Genomic DNA, 15,789 nt, shown 5'->3' with positions numbered 1-15,789 from the left:
CACTTTGTTCAAACTTTCCACCAGTGACAATTATCATAGGTTGAATGGCCTCACAGTTTTTTGTATAATAATCTCATTGCTTAGTAGTTCTGTAACCTTATGTCTTAATTTTCTCATCTGTAAAACTGAGACTGTAAGATGATTTTGAGAACTAAGTTGATTAATATAGTTAAAGTGTTTAAAACAATGGATCAAAATAAGCCATTTCATAGATTTGTTACTATTGTCTCTATATTCTGAATCCCTTAAAAGTAGGGTCAATGTTTTAGTCTCAGTACCTAGCATGAAAATTTGCACATCCTAGATGCTTAAGATGTTGTTGAAAAGGATAATAGAAAAGATTCAGAAGTTTTAAAAACATGAGCCTAACATCTTCTGCAGTTTACACTTTATTAGAAAGAAAAAACACTGGGAAGAAAGGCTACTTCCTTAGAGTCTACCACACCACTTTTGAACCTGAGCCAGTAGGGCAGAGCTGGGGTTTGTAACTGTTCCCATCACAGGACCCTGCAGGGCATTTTGAATCACTGCATTAAATTGTTCGTAAACTCTGGTGCTACGTGAATTCTATCACACCAGAATTACTGCTTGGTTATTCTTTTAAATTGGAATTTCCGTTAATGAGACCTCCTGATTTTCAGCTTCTGGAATTACAGAATGAATCGTCACCATGGCTTTGCTGTTATGTTTTTGTTTTTTTTTTCCTTGTTGCAATGTGGATGTGCACTCTGGGTTAGGAGCAAGGTGTACATAAAGTTAAACCATTGTATCTTTATTGTATCTTTAACATGTGTGTACTTTCTTCTCTGCCTCTATTCAGGGCTGGATAGTCATGTTATTCCTGGGTTTAAGAACTTCTGTCTTTAACCAGGAAGGTCAAAAATAGCAAAATTGTGTGTTTAGAAAAAATCCCGTGCAGTAAGCCTGTGAACTCTCTTGTGTTCTTCCAATAAGCAGCCATTGACAGTTAATATACTTGAGTGGGTTTCTGTTACTAGCTGCTGAGGCAGCACTGCTCCTGAGCCAGACTGCAGGGAGGGGTGGCTACACACTGGAAAGGCAGGGTGGTCCAGGGGAAAGAGCCCAGGCTTCAAAATCAGACCGATGGGGATCTAAGACCTTGCTTTATCAGTTACTAGCTGTATACACATAAAGAGATTCTGTTTCCTCATTTGGAAAATAAAAGCTTTGATTATATACCATTTGGCACCTGCAAAGCAGGTGCTCTACTGCTTTAGCCACACCTCCAGTCCATTTCGGTTATTTTGGAGATGGGGTCTCGTGAAATATTTGCCTAGGCTGGCCTTGAATCTTGATCCTTCTGTTCTTAGCCTCCCAAGTAGCTAGGATTACAGGTATGAGCCATCAGCACCCACCAGGATTTTGAAATTCTGATTAGAAATAATGTTTATAAAAAGTCCAGTACAGTGTCTGGCTCAAGGATGTAATATTATGCCTAAGAATTTTCATTTCAATTGACTCCAAGTAACTTTATTGACTAATAAATCAAGTAATGAAGGTGTATAGATAAGCAGGTGATTAGATGCATCTCATATATCACCCAATTTGGAAATTAAAGAACAATTTTTTTTTTAAAAAAAGACAAAGTAAATTGTTTTAGGAAGGAAAAGAAGCAGACACATCTTATCTAGGGAAAAGCTCTAAGTTTAGCACTGTTCTTCCCAATGGAGGTTAGATTCTGTTATCACTGGGGGCCTAGATGGGTTCATGAGATAACCTAACAGAGTAAATGGAGTCCCTGGAGAGAGCTCCATTTATTCTGTTGGGAATATATTTTGTGGTATATATCTAAGCATTTGGATATTCTTTCCCACCTAGGAAAGCAAATAAAAATCATGAGCTATATTCTGTAGAGAAAAAAGCAAGACAGGATCAATTTGTCACTGAGATTATTATGTGGTCAATATCCTTATAATTTTAGAGTACTTTTCGACACATTTGTTGAACAGAATAAATACTGCAGAGTTTCTGGGAATTCTGATGCGTGTCAAACAAAAAATAATACTTCTTATCTAACAGTGATCTCAGCCTAGAGGCGTTGTATACATTGAGTGATTTATCCTTACATGGATTTACATGCTGAGGTGCTGTGTTTTCCTTTAGTAAATTTCAGAGAAAGGAAACACCTCAACAAATTCAGTGGAAATATTTAATTTTTTGAGGGGGTTGTACTCAGTGCTTTGTGCTTTTAGGCAGGTGTTCTACCACTTGAGCCATTCCACCAACCCCAAAACATTTTATTTTTAATATTCTAAGAAACCTTTTAAAATAGTACCGGAAACAATTTTCTATGACAGTTGATAGAACAATGAAAAGGTTGTCTATTTTCTGAGCTTTCTCTCTGACCTTTACCGAGGGCTGCTGGCTCCTTCCTCTGAAGAGGAAGCACCCCTCTGTGCTGGGGAGAAATAGTAGGAAGCCTTACTCTAGCCATGGTTGAGCAACTTCATCAGTGGTGAAATTGACCATTTGATCTTTATTCAACTGGTATATTTCTCAACTGAGTTACAACTTAGAAATGAGGTGTGATTGAATAGCACTCTCAAATCTAAACCCTTGTTGTTATGGATGTGGAAAGAGCAAAAGATGTGTGAACTATCATATTTCCTTTATTTCTGATGTGACCCAGAAACCATACTGTAGCCTCTTCATCTATCCTCCTCCTTTCTACTCAATTCACCTATAGACTGGAAGAGTTTCTATGGTTCACAGCCAGAATCACCTCCCTCACTCTGGGCTCCCGTAGAGCTCTGCTCTTTGTTCTCTTACCTGTCACTGAGTCCTTACATTATTTCCATCACCTCCAATATCACTGTGGCTAATGCTGCCTATAGAAGAAACAGCATATTACATGCCCTATGTTGCATTTATTGCAAATCTATGCCCATTTTATAAACTTGAAGTTTCCCTCAGGAATCCTCTCCATCTCTACCAGCAAGTGGGATTCCTAATTAGCTCTTCTTGGTAAGCAGCTGCTTGGAAGAGGAATTCTGAACAACAGGAAGGAGGGAAATGCTGTGAGTGCTGATATTGAAGATTAGTTATACAGAATAAAATCACATAGAAGAAACTTCATATCTCAAAGATTAGAGACTGAAAAACACAGGGGAAAAAAGAGAAATCCTCTTTCTCTCTTTTTGTTTTTTCTTTGGGTGCTAGAGATTAAACTCAGGACCTCATACAGCTAAGCATATGCGCTACCACTGAGCTACACCCTTAGCCCAAGAAATGTTCTTCACTATTTAGTAACTATAAAAAAATGATCAAGGGTCATGCATGGTGGTATAAAACTATAATCCCAGCTACTTGGGAGGCATAGATAGGGAGACTGTGGTCAGAGGCTGGCACCAGGGGCAAAAAGCAAAGCACTATCTGACAAATGAACTAAAGCAAAAAGGGCTGGAGGTATGGCTTAAGTGGTAGAAAGCTTGCCTAGCCCTGAGTCCAAACCCCAGTACTGACACCTCCGCCAAAAATCAAATACCAGCTAAGCTTACTGCTTTCCTTCTCCAAGCCAGTTCTTCTGGGCTCTCTGTCTGGAAAATGGTGCTGCATTCTCTTGCTCAGCTGGTCTTAGACAGCTCAGGGGCTGGGATGAGGTGAGTGAGCTGCCTAAGGTTCAGAGTTTAAGGAGGCACTCACTCTTAAGGACAGCTTTGGTCTTGAACCCAACTCTAATTAATCACCACCTCCATCCCAATCTCTTTCCACATGATCTCTTAGTCACACCCCTACCATTGTGGGTGCTTGCATGTCAGGGACAGGTGAAATCTTCTTTCTCTTATCCCTGTGGCTGCTCTGGTGGAGTAGTCATTTGAGCCTGTTTGCTGTTAGAATCATGCTGTAATTATCTCCTATATTTGTCTAATCTTCAATGTCTTGCACTGTTATTGTATTTAGGTGACTCTAAGATTGATAGAATAAAGCCCCAAATCCTTGGCACAGGCATCTTCTTCTCACTGTGAAAGAATCTGCCTGGCATCACCATTCCCACCACAAGCACCTTACAAACCAGTTCAGCTCACTAATCACCATTCTCTGCCTATGCCTTGGCTCCTTAGTTCACATTCTTTCTTCATTCTGGTGAACCATCTTCATCTGGTAAAACCCAGACCAGAACCCAGCCCTAATGTTCAGCTTCCCTGAGAATCCATCTCTGTAGCTTGAGCCTGTATCACAGCTCTGGTTTCCTGACACCTTCTGTCTTTAGCATTTATCCATAGCCACCATCTCTCTACCCCCAACACCATGGTGGCAGTTTCTTGGCTGTTGTCATAGTGCCAAGTTGCCCTCACAAACTTCACACCACTTTGCCTCATAGATACTTACAGAGCCCAAGTGTAAAGCTGGTCAAGAAAAGCTTTTTATTAGTGATTGTTCCTTTCTTCCTCCCAGTACTACTTTCCCTCCCACTGCTGCTCCTTTCATTCGCTTTCACCTCTTCATCTTTGACCTTTGATACTAACAGCACTATTGTTTGAAGACTTAGCATGGTTAGGGCAGAAACTGTCATCTTCTGACTCATAGCCTTATTCTTAGTGCTTAGTACACAGCAGGGGCTCCGTAAATAATTACCCAAACCGTGAGCTCTTAGTAGTTACAATGTTTTATGCCAGTGTTGAATCGCACTTGGTTATTAAAAGTTGATGAAAGGATTTATATCATTTCCAGGCCTTTAAAAACTATTTAAAATGTCTGCATCAGCAGGATACAATATGAAGTTTCCCCACTACTTGTTAGTGATCACTATTAATAGCCCAAAGCAGCTGTAAACCAGACTGGAGTTAAACCCGATAGTCCTGGAGAGAGGAGCAGGTAAGCATTTGGCTGCAGCCCTCCTACCATGTCGGTAAGTGACTTGTTCTCTTTCAGCTTTTGCATTTATTTGTTTATTTATTTATTATTAGTTTTTGCATTTTCTAACAAGATCAGATCAAGACAGAGAGATCTTTTTGCGTTTAGTAACATTTATTTATGCATTCAGTATCAAGTACATAAGTGCAAATATCCAGATTCCATAATTAAGTCCATTAGGAACTACAGAGAGAGTAATACAAATTGTAATAAAGTTAACATGCTGGTACTTTTTAGTTACCATACATGTAAATCAGCCCATCGATCCGATACAACAAAAGTACTGTGTATTCATTTTGGGTTGTTCATTTAATTATTTTAAGATATACAAAACTGATTACCATAGGACGGTTGACTTTTTTTAAATTTTTACGTTGTGTGTGTTGGAAAAATGCTAAAACATCAGTCTACAATTCTATATAGCGTTATTAAAGATTAATCCAACCAACAACCCAAGGACATATAAGCAATTTCCACTATTGCGTCAGCGCACTCAGCAGGGAAGGCCTAGCAATGGGGATGTAGAAGCTACAGAAGCATTGCAGAGAGGAGGAGAAGAACACCAAAGAAGGGAAAATAACATGGGCTCTCACCATCATGCACTTTTTATTAAAAAAAAGCAACACAAAATTAAAAACCACATCTAATACACTTTTCTCTATACTTTAGTGCTTGACACAAGTGACTCAAATATCCTAAGAGTACAGGAACAGCCTAAAAACAGCTGCTTTAAAGTTTGCCTCTAAGATAATGGTAATGGAGGGAAAAACAATTGATTTGCAGAATCGAGTAAGAAAGCTGTTACCACTCCAGACATCCCTGTTCGTGTCCAGTCCCCGCTGGGATGTCATCTACTCCGTGTGCCTTTTGGCACCTGGGATCTTAGCCTGAATTCTAAAATGATAATATTGAAGAGTTAGATTGCAAATGTTATCAATGAAATCATTTTATGTATTCATTATGTTGCTTTAATTAGCTAAGGGACCGAATAGCTTGATATTCCAGAAGATACAGTTTTAAGTCTTGTCTAGAAACACTTCTAAAAGGCAAAAAATAATTGAATAAAACAAGGAATGACACAAGAAAGCTACATTCATTAGAGTATAACTTTTTAGGTAGATAACCATGTCTATTTTTTTCAGGACTATAGAAGCTGTGATATAGTGAGGATACCACTGATTGATCACCTAATCTGGGGGTACTTTTGAATGACTTTTTGATGCAATGACTGTACCAGGAAGACAGCATAAACAGAAATGTTTCCAGGTAAAGAAACCTGTGTTCACTTGAAATGTGGTAAAAACTACCTTAACTGGAACTAAGAAACTTGGGTTTTCATCCCAGATATGCTATTCATTTAGCTAATGAACTTTTCTGGTTCTAGAGACTCATCTTTTTTAATTTGTGGGTGCAGACTAGCTATCACCAATGGTCTCAAAATTCTGCCACATTCACAGTATGGCTACATCATTTTAGGACAGATTTACATCTCAAGTTTTTTGTTTGTTAATTTGAATCTTTATGAGTTCATCATGCAGATTTTAATTGAGGCTTTCCTCTCATATTCTGGAATTCAGTGGTCAAGCAAAGGGAGAAGGTACGTGTTCTTTTCGGGTTTTCATTCTTGTAGGGACTAAAGAGAGAGAGAGATAAGTGAATTGACAAGAGAACTTCAGATGGTGACAAATGCTCTAAAACAAAACAAGGCAGCAGGATAGGAAGTGATGGGCAGTGTGGTAAAGTGGGTGGTGCCAATTTTAAATCCACTGATCTAAGAAACAGATGCCCAGAGGACAGGCAGAAGTTGACAGGCAAAGATCTGGAGGGTTCAGGCAGACGAAGCCGTGAGTGCAGAGGTTCTGAAGAGGACAAGCTTAGGGGGCAAAGAAGGTAGAAAGTGATGGTGGGCTTGACGCATGGAGGGGGTCTGACAGGCAGACAATAACTGGTTGGTATTAGAACTTGTGGACTATTGTAAGGGGTTTAGCATTGACAAATTGTAGACAGAGGAACGATGTGATCTGACTCATGTTTTTAAAAGATAATGACAGTAGCTGTGTGAGAAAAGAAAAGGGAGGGAGGAATGAGAGTAAGACAAATAACAGGGAAAGAAACCTATAGCAGTCCAGGTGCCAGGTGGCAATGGCCAGGGACATATGGTAGACATAGAAACAGGCAGGTGAACAGTCTGGGATCTAGTTTGGAGATGGAGCCGACAGGACCTTTTGATGGATTGAAAGCATGGGCAAGGGGGAAGAGGGAGAACAATTAAGGAAGATTGTGAATGATGTTGGTGAATGATGCCATTTACCAAGACTGAAGGAAAACAGAGTCTCAGGTGGGATTGTAAAATGTTTGACCATGTGACTCTGAAATATCCCTGAGACATACAAAATATCTGATAAACAAATGAATAGATCTGACATTTAGCAAAGGAGGTCTGGGATGGAGACACAAGTTTGGAGCCCTTGATAATGAGATAACCTTTGGAGCAAAAGGACCAAAGAGAGATGGACCAGAGGAGGAGGATAGCCAGGGGAGGACATAAGTGACAGTGGTAACTAACTTTTGCTTGGAGACACGAGTGACTGTCAGGTAACATTACAAGTGATGCCGTTGTTGAACCACTCTATTACTGTTTTCCCTCATATATCATTCAAATCTCAAAATTTGTGGTATTTCAACTGCTCACTGCTCTTCAGAGAAAAAAAGCCCATTCCTATCACAATGTTAGATCACCAAATATTTGAGGATAGTTATTGTGTGTGTTGTTTTAAAAATCATCTCTTTCCCAGGGCAATTATCCCAGTGATGTTTGGTCTTCACTGATCATTACTGCTAGACTTTTCAGTACCCTGGTCATCTTTGTGACTGGCCCTGTGACTCCTGCTATACTCTAGTACATTAATGCATATTTAAAAATGTCCAACCCTGAAATAAATTGAACACAGATATGGAATGACTAATATGGAAAATAGTGCCTATGGCCTCTTTTGATTTAGACTTGAAACTTAATAACATCTAAACTTGCACAGATTTAAAAAAATGCTTCAGCACCTTGGTGACTCATACTTGGTTGTGATCAATTAATCAATTAAAACAATCTCAGATTTTTTTTTACACACACTACCGGTATATCCTATTTCATCAATCCCTCCCCTAGTCTATATTTATAAAGTGGACTTTTAAAAAAAATCTAAATAATAGGGCTTTACTTTCCTGGTTAATTTTATTTTATTGATTCTAATTTAGCTTATTCAAGATCCCATGACTTAGTTTGAATCCTGAGACTCCCCGCTTCTCAAGTTGCTTTTGCTCCAAGCTGTATGTCACCTAGAAGTTTGATAATTATACTTTATTTGTCTTTACATAGTCTTGAGACATGATTTTCAAAGGCAGGGCCGTATATCACATTACCGTTCTCACCCCAGACAGATATTTGATGCATTAATGAACATCCTTGGGGTTAATAGTTCAGTCTTCTAGAATACTACGATCTGTATTATCATCTGGGCCATAGATCTCCATTTTTCTATGTGCAAGGACACTGGAAGCTGTGTTTAGTACTCTGCTGAAATCAGAATACTCACTGGCCCAGTCAGTCATAGGATCTCTCCATTTAGTGAACACACAACTGTCTACTCTGAATACTTATAGCTTTACTAATTCATTCTAGATTTTTGCTTGAAATTAGGCATTCGATTCATCCAAAAATAAGTTTTAGAATCTATTCTTTCTTCTCATTTGAAAATCAGGACAGGGCCAAAAGTATGAAGGGAAGAATAGCATGGGGGGCTCTTGACTCAGCTTGGAACTGTCTTTAACACCGTATGAACTCATCTCTAATCAGTAACAAGATGATGGTGAACAGGATATCTAGTATTCATTGCTCCCTATGTCCATGTAAGAATAGTTTACATACCCTCATTACAGCCCTGAGGTAAATATTAACATTTACAATTTACACATAAGAAAATAGACTTATAGAGATGAAATAACATTTTTGATGAACTCATATAGCCAAAAATACCAGAAATGGACTCAAACTATCAGTGATCATATTTTATATAATGGTTCCACAAAATGGTGTGAGCTCTTTAGCTGCAATTATTCTGTTCCATTTTATGGTTTAATTTTTTGAGCTATGCTCTCACTATGCAGCCCAGGCTAGCCTGGAATTCACTGTGTAGCCCAGGCTGGTCTTGAACACTCAATCATCCTGCCTCTGTCTCCTAACTGTTGAGATTACAGGTGTGCATCACCATACTAAGTTTCTTCTGCTGGAATTATTCTAACCTGGAATAAGAATTTCAGAGGTTGAAGAGATCTCAGATGTAAGATCTCACCAAAAAATTACTTTCAGACTTTAGTGTTGGACAGAGCAGTTTCTTTTGAAGAACTGCTGTTTCCTCCTTTCTGACAATAAGAAGTACTTCTCTGTTCTAGTCCCAGGAAACTCAGAGCTAACTCTGAGTGAAGTTCAATCACAGGGGCCCTGTCAGTCCTCACAGTTACCATGTTTCTTTCTATTCCTTTCCACAGCCTTGATTTCCAACTGTAATTTAAGAACTACATTTTATATATGTGTATAAAATATAATTATCATCTCTTCTTTCCATCATTTTAACTAGCTAAGCTCTTATCAATTTGTTTGAGTTATGATAGGCTCCTAAATTATTGCCACAGGTCCAATCTGTCTGCTCAACAATTCTTTTCTCACTGGACTGCCATAGTGATCTTCAGAAATGCAACTCTGATTCCATCAGTCCTCTTCTTAGAAACATCAAGGGCTAGCCATTTTGTGTTGGGCAGGTGTTGAAATTCCTTACAGCAGCTACCACCAGGCCTCAGCCTCAATTTCTGTATTCTTTACAGTTAATCTTTTCACTCAGTTAAGCTTTAAACACATGGCTGATTCATTGCTTCATGATGACCTACATTTTTACACTTCTCTATCTTGGCTTATAGAAGAAGAAATAATTTTTCTTCTTGCAATGTCTTTCCTCCTTGTCATCCACTGGATGAATATATACTCGTCTTTGAGAGCTCAGGCAAAATGCTTCCTTATTGTATTGGCTTTTCATTATCCCTTCTCAGAAAGAACAATTGTTATTATTGCCCTGACTTTAGTATTTTACATAACTCTGTAGCTCTTACATGATTTTGCAGTTTATTTCCTTATAATTTTGTCTGCTCATCTAGGGTTAGAATAATTTCCTTTATTTTTATACCCTCTGTGCCTGTTACATGAAGTACCAAACAAAACAAAACAAAAGGTATCCCTCTTTTTGGAACCAATCACCCCCTTCCCAAATAAATAGATATGATTTACTCAAGCTTTCCAAAATGATCAGGCAGACTGGCTCACACCTGTCATCCTAGTTACTTGAGAGGCAGAGATCAGGAGGAGCACAATTTGAGGCCAGTCTGGGCAAAAAAATTCATGAGACCCCATCTCAACCAATAAAACTGGGCATGGTGATGCATGCCTGTCACCTCAGCTATGTGAGAAGTGTAAATAAGAGTGTGGTCCAGGCTGGCCAGGGAATAAAGTGAGAACCTATCCCCAAATAACCAAAACAAAAAGGGCTAGGTCCATGCTTCAGGTAGTAATGCACCTGCTTAAAAGTTGTGGGGCCTTGAGTTCAACCCCCCAGTTCTGCCAAAACAACAACAAAGGATTTCCAAACTGAGTATTTTACAACTTAAGTCTAAAATTTCTGTCTTCCAGCTTCTAAACTCCTATTCTGATTTTCTGTGCCATATTTCCTAAACATAGTCTAGCTGCTGAAAATTCACCTGGGGAGTTCATTAAAATATAAATTCTAGGTCACCAATTCTAGAAATTCTAATTCTATTGGTCTGTTGTGGGGGTCTCAGAATTTCAGGTTCTCCAAGCTTGGGTATACCAAGTTTCATACTATGCCAGGATATCATTTCTTAATATAAAATGATGACAGTTTGAGCCTTCATTTGTTGATTTTCATTAGGTATTTGCTATACTTGGGTCCAAGCTGGTAATTTCAAGCATTTTAGAATGGAATGGGTTCAAGATTTGTTACAGATCCAAATTCCCATAGAACTCTATGGAAATCCTTATGGCTTTAAGAGGAAGAATGTAAATAGTGCAAGAGTCAAATTTTTTATACACTCCAGGAGAGTACTAGAAGACAGTCGCTGGTGCACTGTAATCTAATAGCAGGAAAACTTTAAAGTGGTTTTCTCTTCTTCTTTACTTTGCTTAAAACACCTCCTTCCAAATCTGACCATTGTCTAGGCTTGGCCACATAATTATCTGATTACTAGATAGATTTATGTTGACAAAATCTAGTCCTTTAATGGTGTATATTTGTAGCCGAAGATGAATTCAACTTTAGATTAAAGCAAAATCTTGAATAATAATGAAAACATAAAAACTATCATTGCAGGTGGCAACGAACCTAAAAATACTAATGTAAGGACTAGGGAAAAATAGCTAGCTAAATGACCTTATTAGCTGTGGATATGTAAAATGGAAATGTTTACCTTCTAATAAATTAGGTGGCCCATAAAGTAGGGTCTATTCAAGACCCAGGTTTAAAAAAGCAGTGGTGTTAATTAAACAAATACTTGTAGAGTTGAAATGCTACAATTAAAACATTTAAGTAACAAAATTTTTCTGCATCTTAAGTTTAAAAAAAAATTAATGGTTTAAAAATTGGTGCTATTCATTGTTTAGAAAATTGAAAGTGTTTATTCACCTAAGTGTTTTTATCTTGATTTAGCTGGTAATTTAAATGTTCTAAAACAGGCTCCTTTTCTTCCTCCATCTTGTTCTTGGACATGGGCCAGCCCTCAGGTAGAACTTAATATTATTCATTCATTAAACCTCACTTATTATAATACCTGAAATACACCACTGAAGGTTTTTTTTTAAATTGAGACTTTTGAAATTTATAATTATTTTCTGAAATAATAAATTGAGAATGAAATGAGCATATGACTCAAATAAGTGAATATCTTTTAATTACATCTACCTAATCTATTAAAATGTCTGTTTAAGACAATGACTCCGTTTTTATGAATTGCACTATGTAACTTACTTTGCCACCACAGCATTTATGTGAGTCCTCACAAGTCCCAGATATTGGTCAATCTGTGCCTATAAAGAGAAAGAAATCATGAGTACATGCAAAGACCATGAGGCCAAAATTTAACACAAATGTCTGACACCACACAGAACTTACCTGGTGCTTAATATACACTACAGGTAGAGTAAACATTGAAACCACAGCTAGGATGAAAAACAAATACAGTGTTAAAACTCTAGGAGTCATTAACAAGAATAAGCTGACAGACATATTCCAAATAAGTATGTGGTATGGTGGCATCAGTTAGCATTCTAGATGTAAGATGAAAGGGCAGTTCATAAGGAAAACAAAAGGATGCCAAGCCCTCTACAAATATTATGCCATTTATTTTTAGAATGAGGGTACATGGTTCCTTCTCCTAATGAAAATAACCACTTGTGGTTGAAGGATAAAAAAACCCTTCAGATTTAAAACTTCATTACTAATGTATAATATATATATATACATATATAACATATAATATTCTCTCTTTTTTTTTTTTTAATGTGATACCAGGGATTGAACTCAGGGTCTACACCTTGAGCCACTCCACCAGCCCTATTTTTGTGAAGGGTTTTCGAGATAAGGCCTCTCAAACTATTTTCCTGGGCTGTCCTCCAACCCCCTTCCTCCTGATCTCTGCCTCCTGAGTAGCTAGGATTACAGGCGTGAGCCATCAGGGCCAGGCTCTATTATACTCTTTGATTGAACTGTGATGATCGGGGAAATGGTCTGTCCTCAGGGATGTGCAGCATTCATTCCTAGGACTACATTAAGACAAGTTAGAAGCTAATAGCTTAGGAAGCATTCTTTACATTGTTGGAGTTGTGAAGGAAGACATGATATCCTCTGGTCTGTCCTTACCCACGAGCAGCAGGGTCAGGCCATTGAAGAGAGCGCCAACATAAGTCAGGAGCCACATCAGGACTGCAAACTAAGGAATGAAAAGATAATCAAAAGTCCTAATACCATTCCTGGTCGAGAAGAGTCTCAGATCATTGACTTATTTTTTAGATTAGAATCAAAATTTTTCTAATTAGCATTTCAATATTTTCTAATTACAATTACTAATTCGATTTTTTTAGATTAGTGTAAGAGGAAATAGGAAATAAATTTCACTAAAATAATTTCTATAGGAAATGAAAAGCAGTCAGGTGTTTAAAGCCCATCATGGAATCACTGGAAGAGGACTCTCTTTTGTTATTGGAACTTTTGGGTCATATTGTTACAAAGATTTGAAGGACTAATGAAATAATAGTTTAGGCCAGGAGATCAGCAAACTATGGCTCTTGATTTGGTCTTGTATGGGCCTAAGAATTAAGAATGATTCTTCTATTTTTAAAAGTCAAAATAAAAATATTTTGTGATATGTGAAATGATATTAAATTCAATTTTCAGTGCTCACCAATAAAGTTTTATTGATACACAGTCACAATCCTTCTTTGGTGGATTATCTCTTGTTGCTTTTGTGCTACAGCGGCAAAATTGGGCCTTAAGCTCCAAGGATTTACTATCTGGCCCCTTATAGGGAAAGGCTGCTGACCCCTTCCCTAGCCCACAATTTTTACATTACAAACACAAACGTAACCTTAAAAGCACTGCAGTAAGTAACTATAGTCTCCTTGGTTGAGTTATTGCATGGTGAGTCATTATTCCAGTGAAGCACCTTGAGCCTGAAGGCCACAACTCTCTCTTTCCTGTCCTTCCTTGAACAGTTACCAGGCGGCACTGGTACACGAACCCCACTAAGATGTGTACAGAGTGCTCCTGGAAGGCAGAACACTCACAGCCACCTCCCTGGGCTCTCCCTCACTCTACTCATGGCCTGGTTGAGTCAATATTTTACATACAGATTTTACATTTAGGTCACAGGGAGGCCCAAGCACCTATTCAAAGACACTCAGCAGACTCCAGAATAAAGCCTGGATGCCTAATCCTCCCTACACACTGAGCTGGGGACACTTCTGCCCTTCAAATGGCTCACCTTTAGGGGCAAGGGATATAGCTTAGTGGCAAACCACTTGCCTAGCATGTATAAGGCCCTCGGTTCAATTCCCAGCTCTGCAAGAAAACAGGTGTCTCAGCCTCAGGATCCCTGGACAGCTTACTATTAGCACAGTCAAGAGTTTCTTTCAATAAAGAGTTCTATATGCTTTCACACTCTCCAAACTGGATTTTTATTTTAAGATTAATTTTAGGAAATTGGCAGAGGAATTGAAAATGGTTAAGGATAGGTTTCCTGATGTGCTGTAAAAAAGTACAGAACTAGTAGTTGTAGGACCTGGGCTTTATCCTAGCTCTGCATGTGACCATTGGACAGCTTTGGATAAGTGTCTTCACCTCATCTGTAAAATGAAGACACTGGACTGGATGATCTCCATGGTGCCATACACCCAGAAGCTGTTTGACTGTAGAATATAATTAGCATTTGGGTTGCATTCTCTGTGATGCAGCAGTTTATAATATTCTTTTTTTAGGGAAAACAATTTAGGACTATAAAGCGAGGGCTTGAGCAATCGTACTTTTAAGGAATCCACCAGGTCCTGGACAAGGAAGAGCCTCCGGAGTTCTTTCAGGGTGCTGTTCACGTAGAGCTGCAGGCAGTCCGTGTACTTCTGAACCTGCTCCTGGGACAGGGTGATCTCAAGCTCCAGGTAGGCCCTGTCAACAGACCATCCCCAAAGATGCATCAGAGGGCTGCACACAGGCTGCTGCACCCTATTGCAAGGACATGCTCACTTTGAGGACCATGACTGGTTCATCTCGAGGGGTTACAGCAGCGGGCTATAGCACCATATGTGCCCACTTCCAGTGCACTTGGAATGCAGGAACCATGACTCTTAGGGAACATTGAGGCTCTTTCCATCTACCAAAGACAGCATTGCTGGGTGAACTTCTAACTCAGAGAAACTGGCTGGGATCAGAGAAAAATCAGTGCAAAATTAACTCATTTGTTGAATTCTCCACACATGACTGCACGTGGATGGATTGCCTTTAAGTTGTTGAGCTATCTGAAAATCCTAGTTGCCAATTATTGTTCCCCATCAAGAAGTCTAAGAATTCATGTTCAAATTCTGGAGTCCTTTCCAGGTTTATCTAGAGAACACTGCAAACTCAAGTGACCTGGACCATGTGAAAATCCTCATTGGGTACAGTGAATGGTGCTTTTAGCCATGGCATTTGCAGTTGTTCAAGTGGTTCAGTTTAACTAGTGGGTGGGTAACATACATAAAATATAATATATTTGCATACAAGGTAAAAACATATAAAAACCAACCCAACCTAAACATCCTCTGTTTGGTTGAGGAGTCCAGCCTCCCTCCCCTTTCCTGCCACACACCACATTGACTGAGGATACTCCTGGAGTTCTTTTTAAAACATTTTTTACTCCTGGAGATCTTAAAGGATTGACTTAACTCTGGTAATTGAGTATAGAGAGGAAAGCAGCACTTGGTTTGAGTTGCAGGGGTGTTATGGGATGGAATGCTGTGTCCCTTCAAAATTCATATGCTCAAATGCTCACCCTCAAAGATCAATGCTATCATGAAGCAGGGCCTTTGGGAGGTGATTAGGTCAAGACAGTGGAGCCCTTTAAGGCTGGGATTAGTGACCTTATAAATGGGATCCCAGAGAGGACACAACCAGAAGATAGCTGTCTGTAACTCAACCATCTGGGCATCCTGATCCCAGACTTCCCAGCCTCCACAACTGTGAGAAATACATTTCTATTCTTTAAGCCTCCCAGTAAGGTATGTTGTTAGAGCAGCTTGAGCTGACTTAGTCAGGGAGCTTAAGTTTTAAGTGT

The 15,789-nt window shown here is 38.9% G+C and overlaps 1 protein-coding gene across 2 annotated transcripts in view; it reads right to left on the bottom strand.

Annotated features, from left to right (window-relative positions):
• Nucleotides 1-4,968: 4,968 nt before the first annotated feature.
• The window catches only part of Rtn1 (reticulon 1), a 237,415-nt gene continuing 226,594 nt past the window's right edge, over nt 4,969-15,789 (bottom strand). For both annotated transcript variants that reach the window (XM_020178943.2, XM_020178945.2), the window contains 5 exons: nt 14,507-14,645; nt 12,849-12,918; nt 12,102-12,148; nt 11,958-12,016; nt 4,969-5,769 (listed from right to left, as the gene is read on the bottom strand). In XM_020178943.2, the coding sequence (XP_020034532.2) occupies nt 5,727-5,769; nt 11,958-12,016; nt 12,102-12,148; nt 12,849-12,918; nt 14,507-14,645 (358 nt within the window). In that variant the 3' untranslated portion in view covers nt 4,969-5,726. The remainder of the gene's footprint in view (nt 5,770-11,957; nt 12,017-12,101; nt 12,149-12,848; nt 12,919-14,506; nt 14,646-15,789) is intronic.

The sequence above is a fragment of the Castor canadensis genome, chromosome 3, assembly GCF_047511655.1.
Source record: "Castor canadensis chromosome 3, mCasCan1.hap1v2, whole genome shotgun sequence".
In the NCBI taxonomy this organism is placed as follows: domain Eukaryota; kingdom Metazoa; phylum Chordata; class Mammalia; order Rodentia; family Castoridae; genus Castor; species Castor canadensis.
Note: the sequence above shows the minus strand (reverse complement) of the source record. Positions and strands in the feature narration are given on the sequence as shown.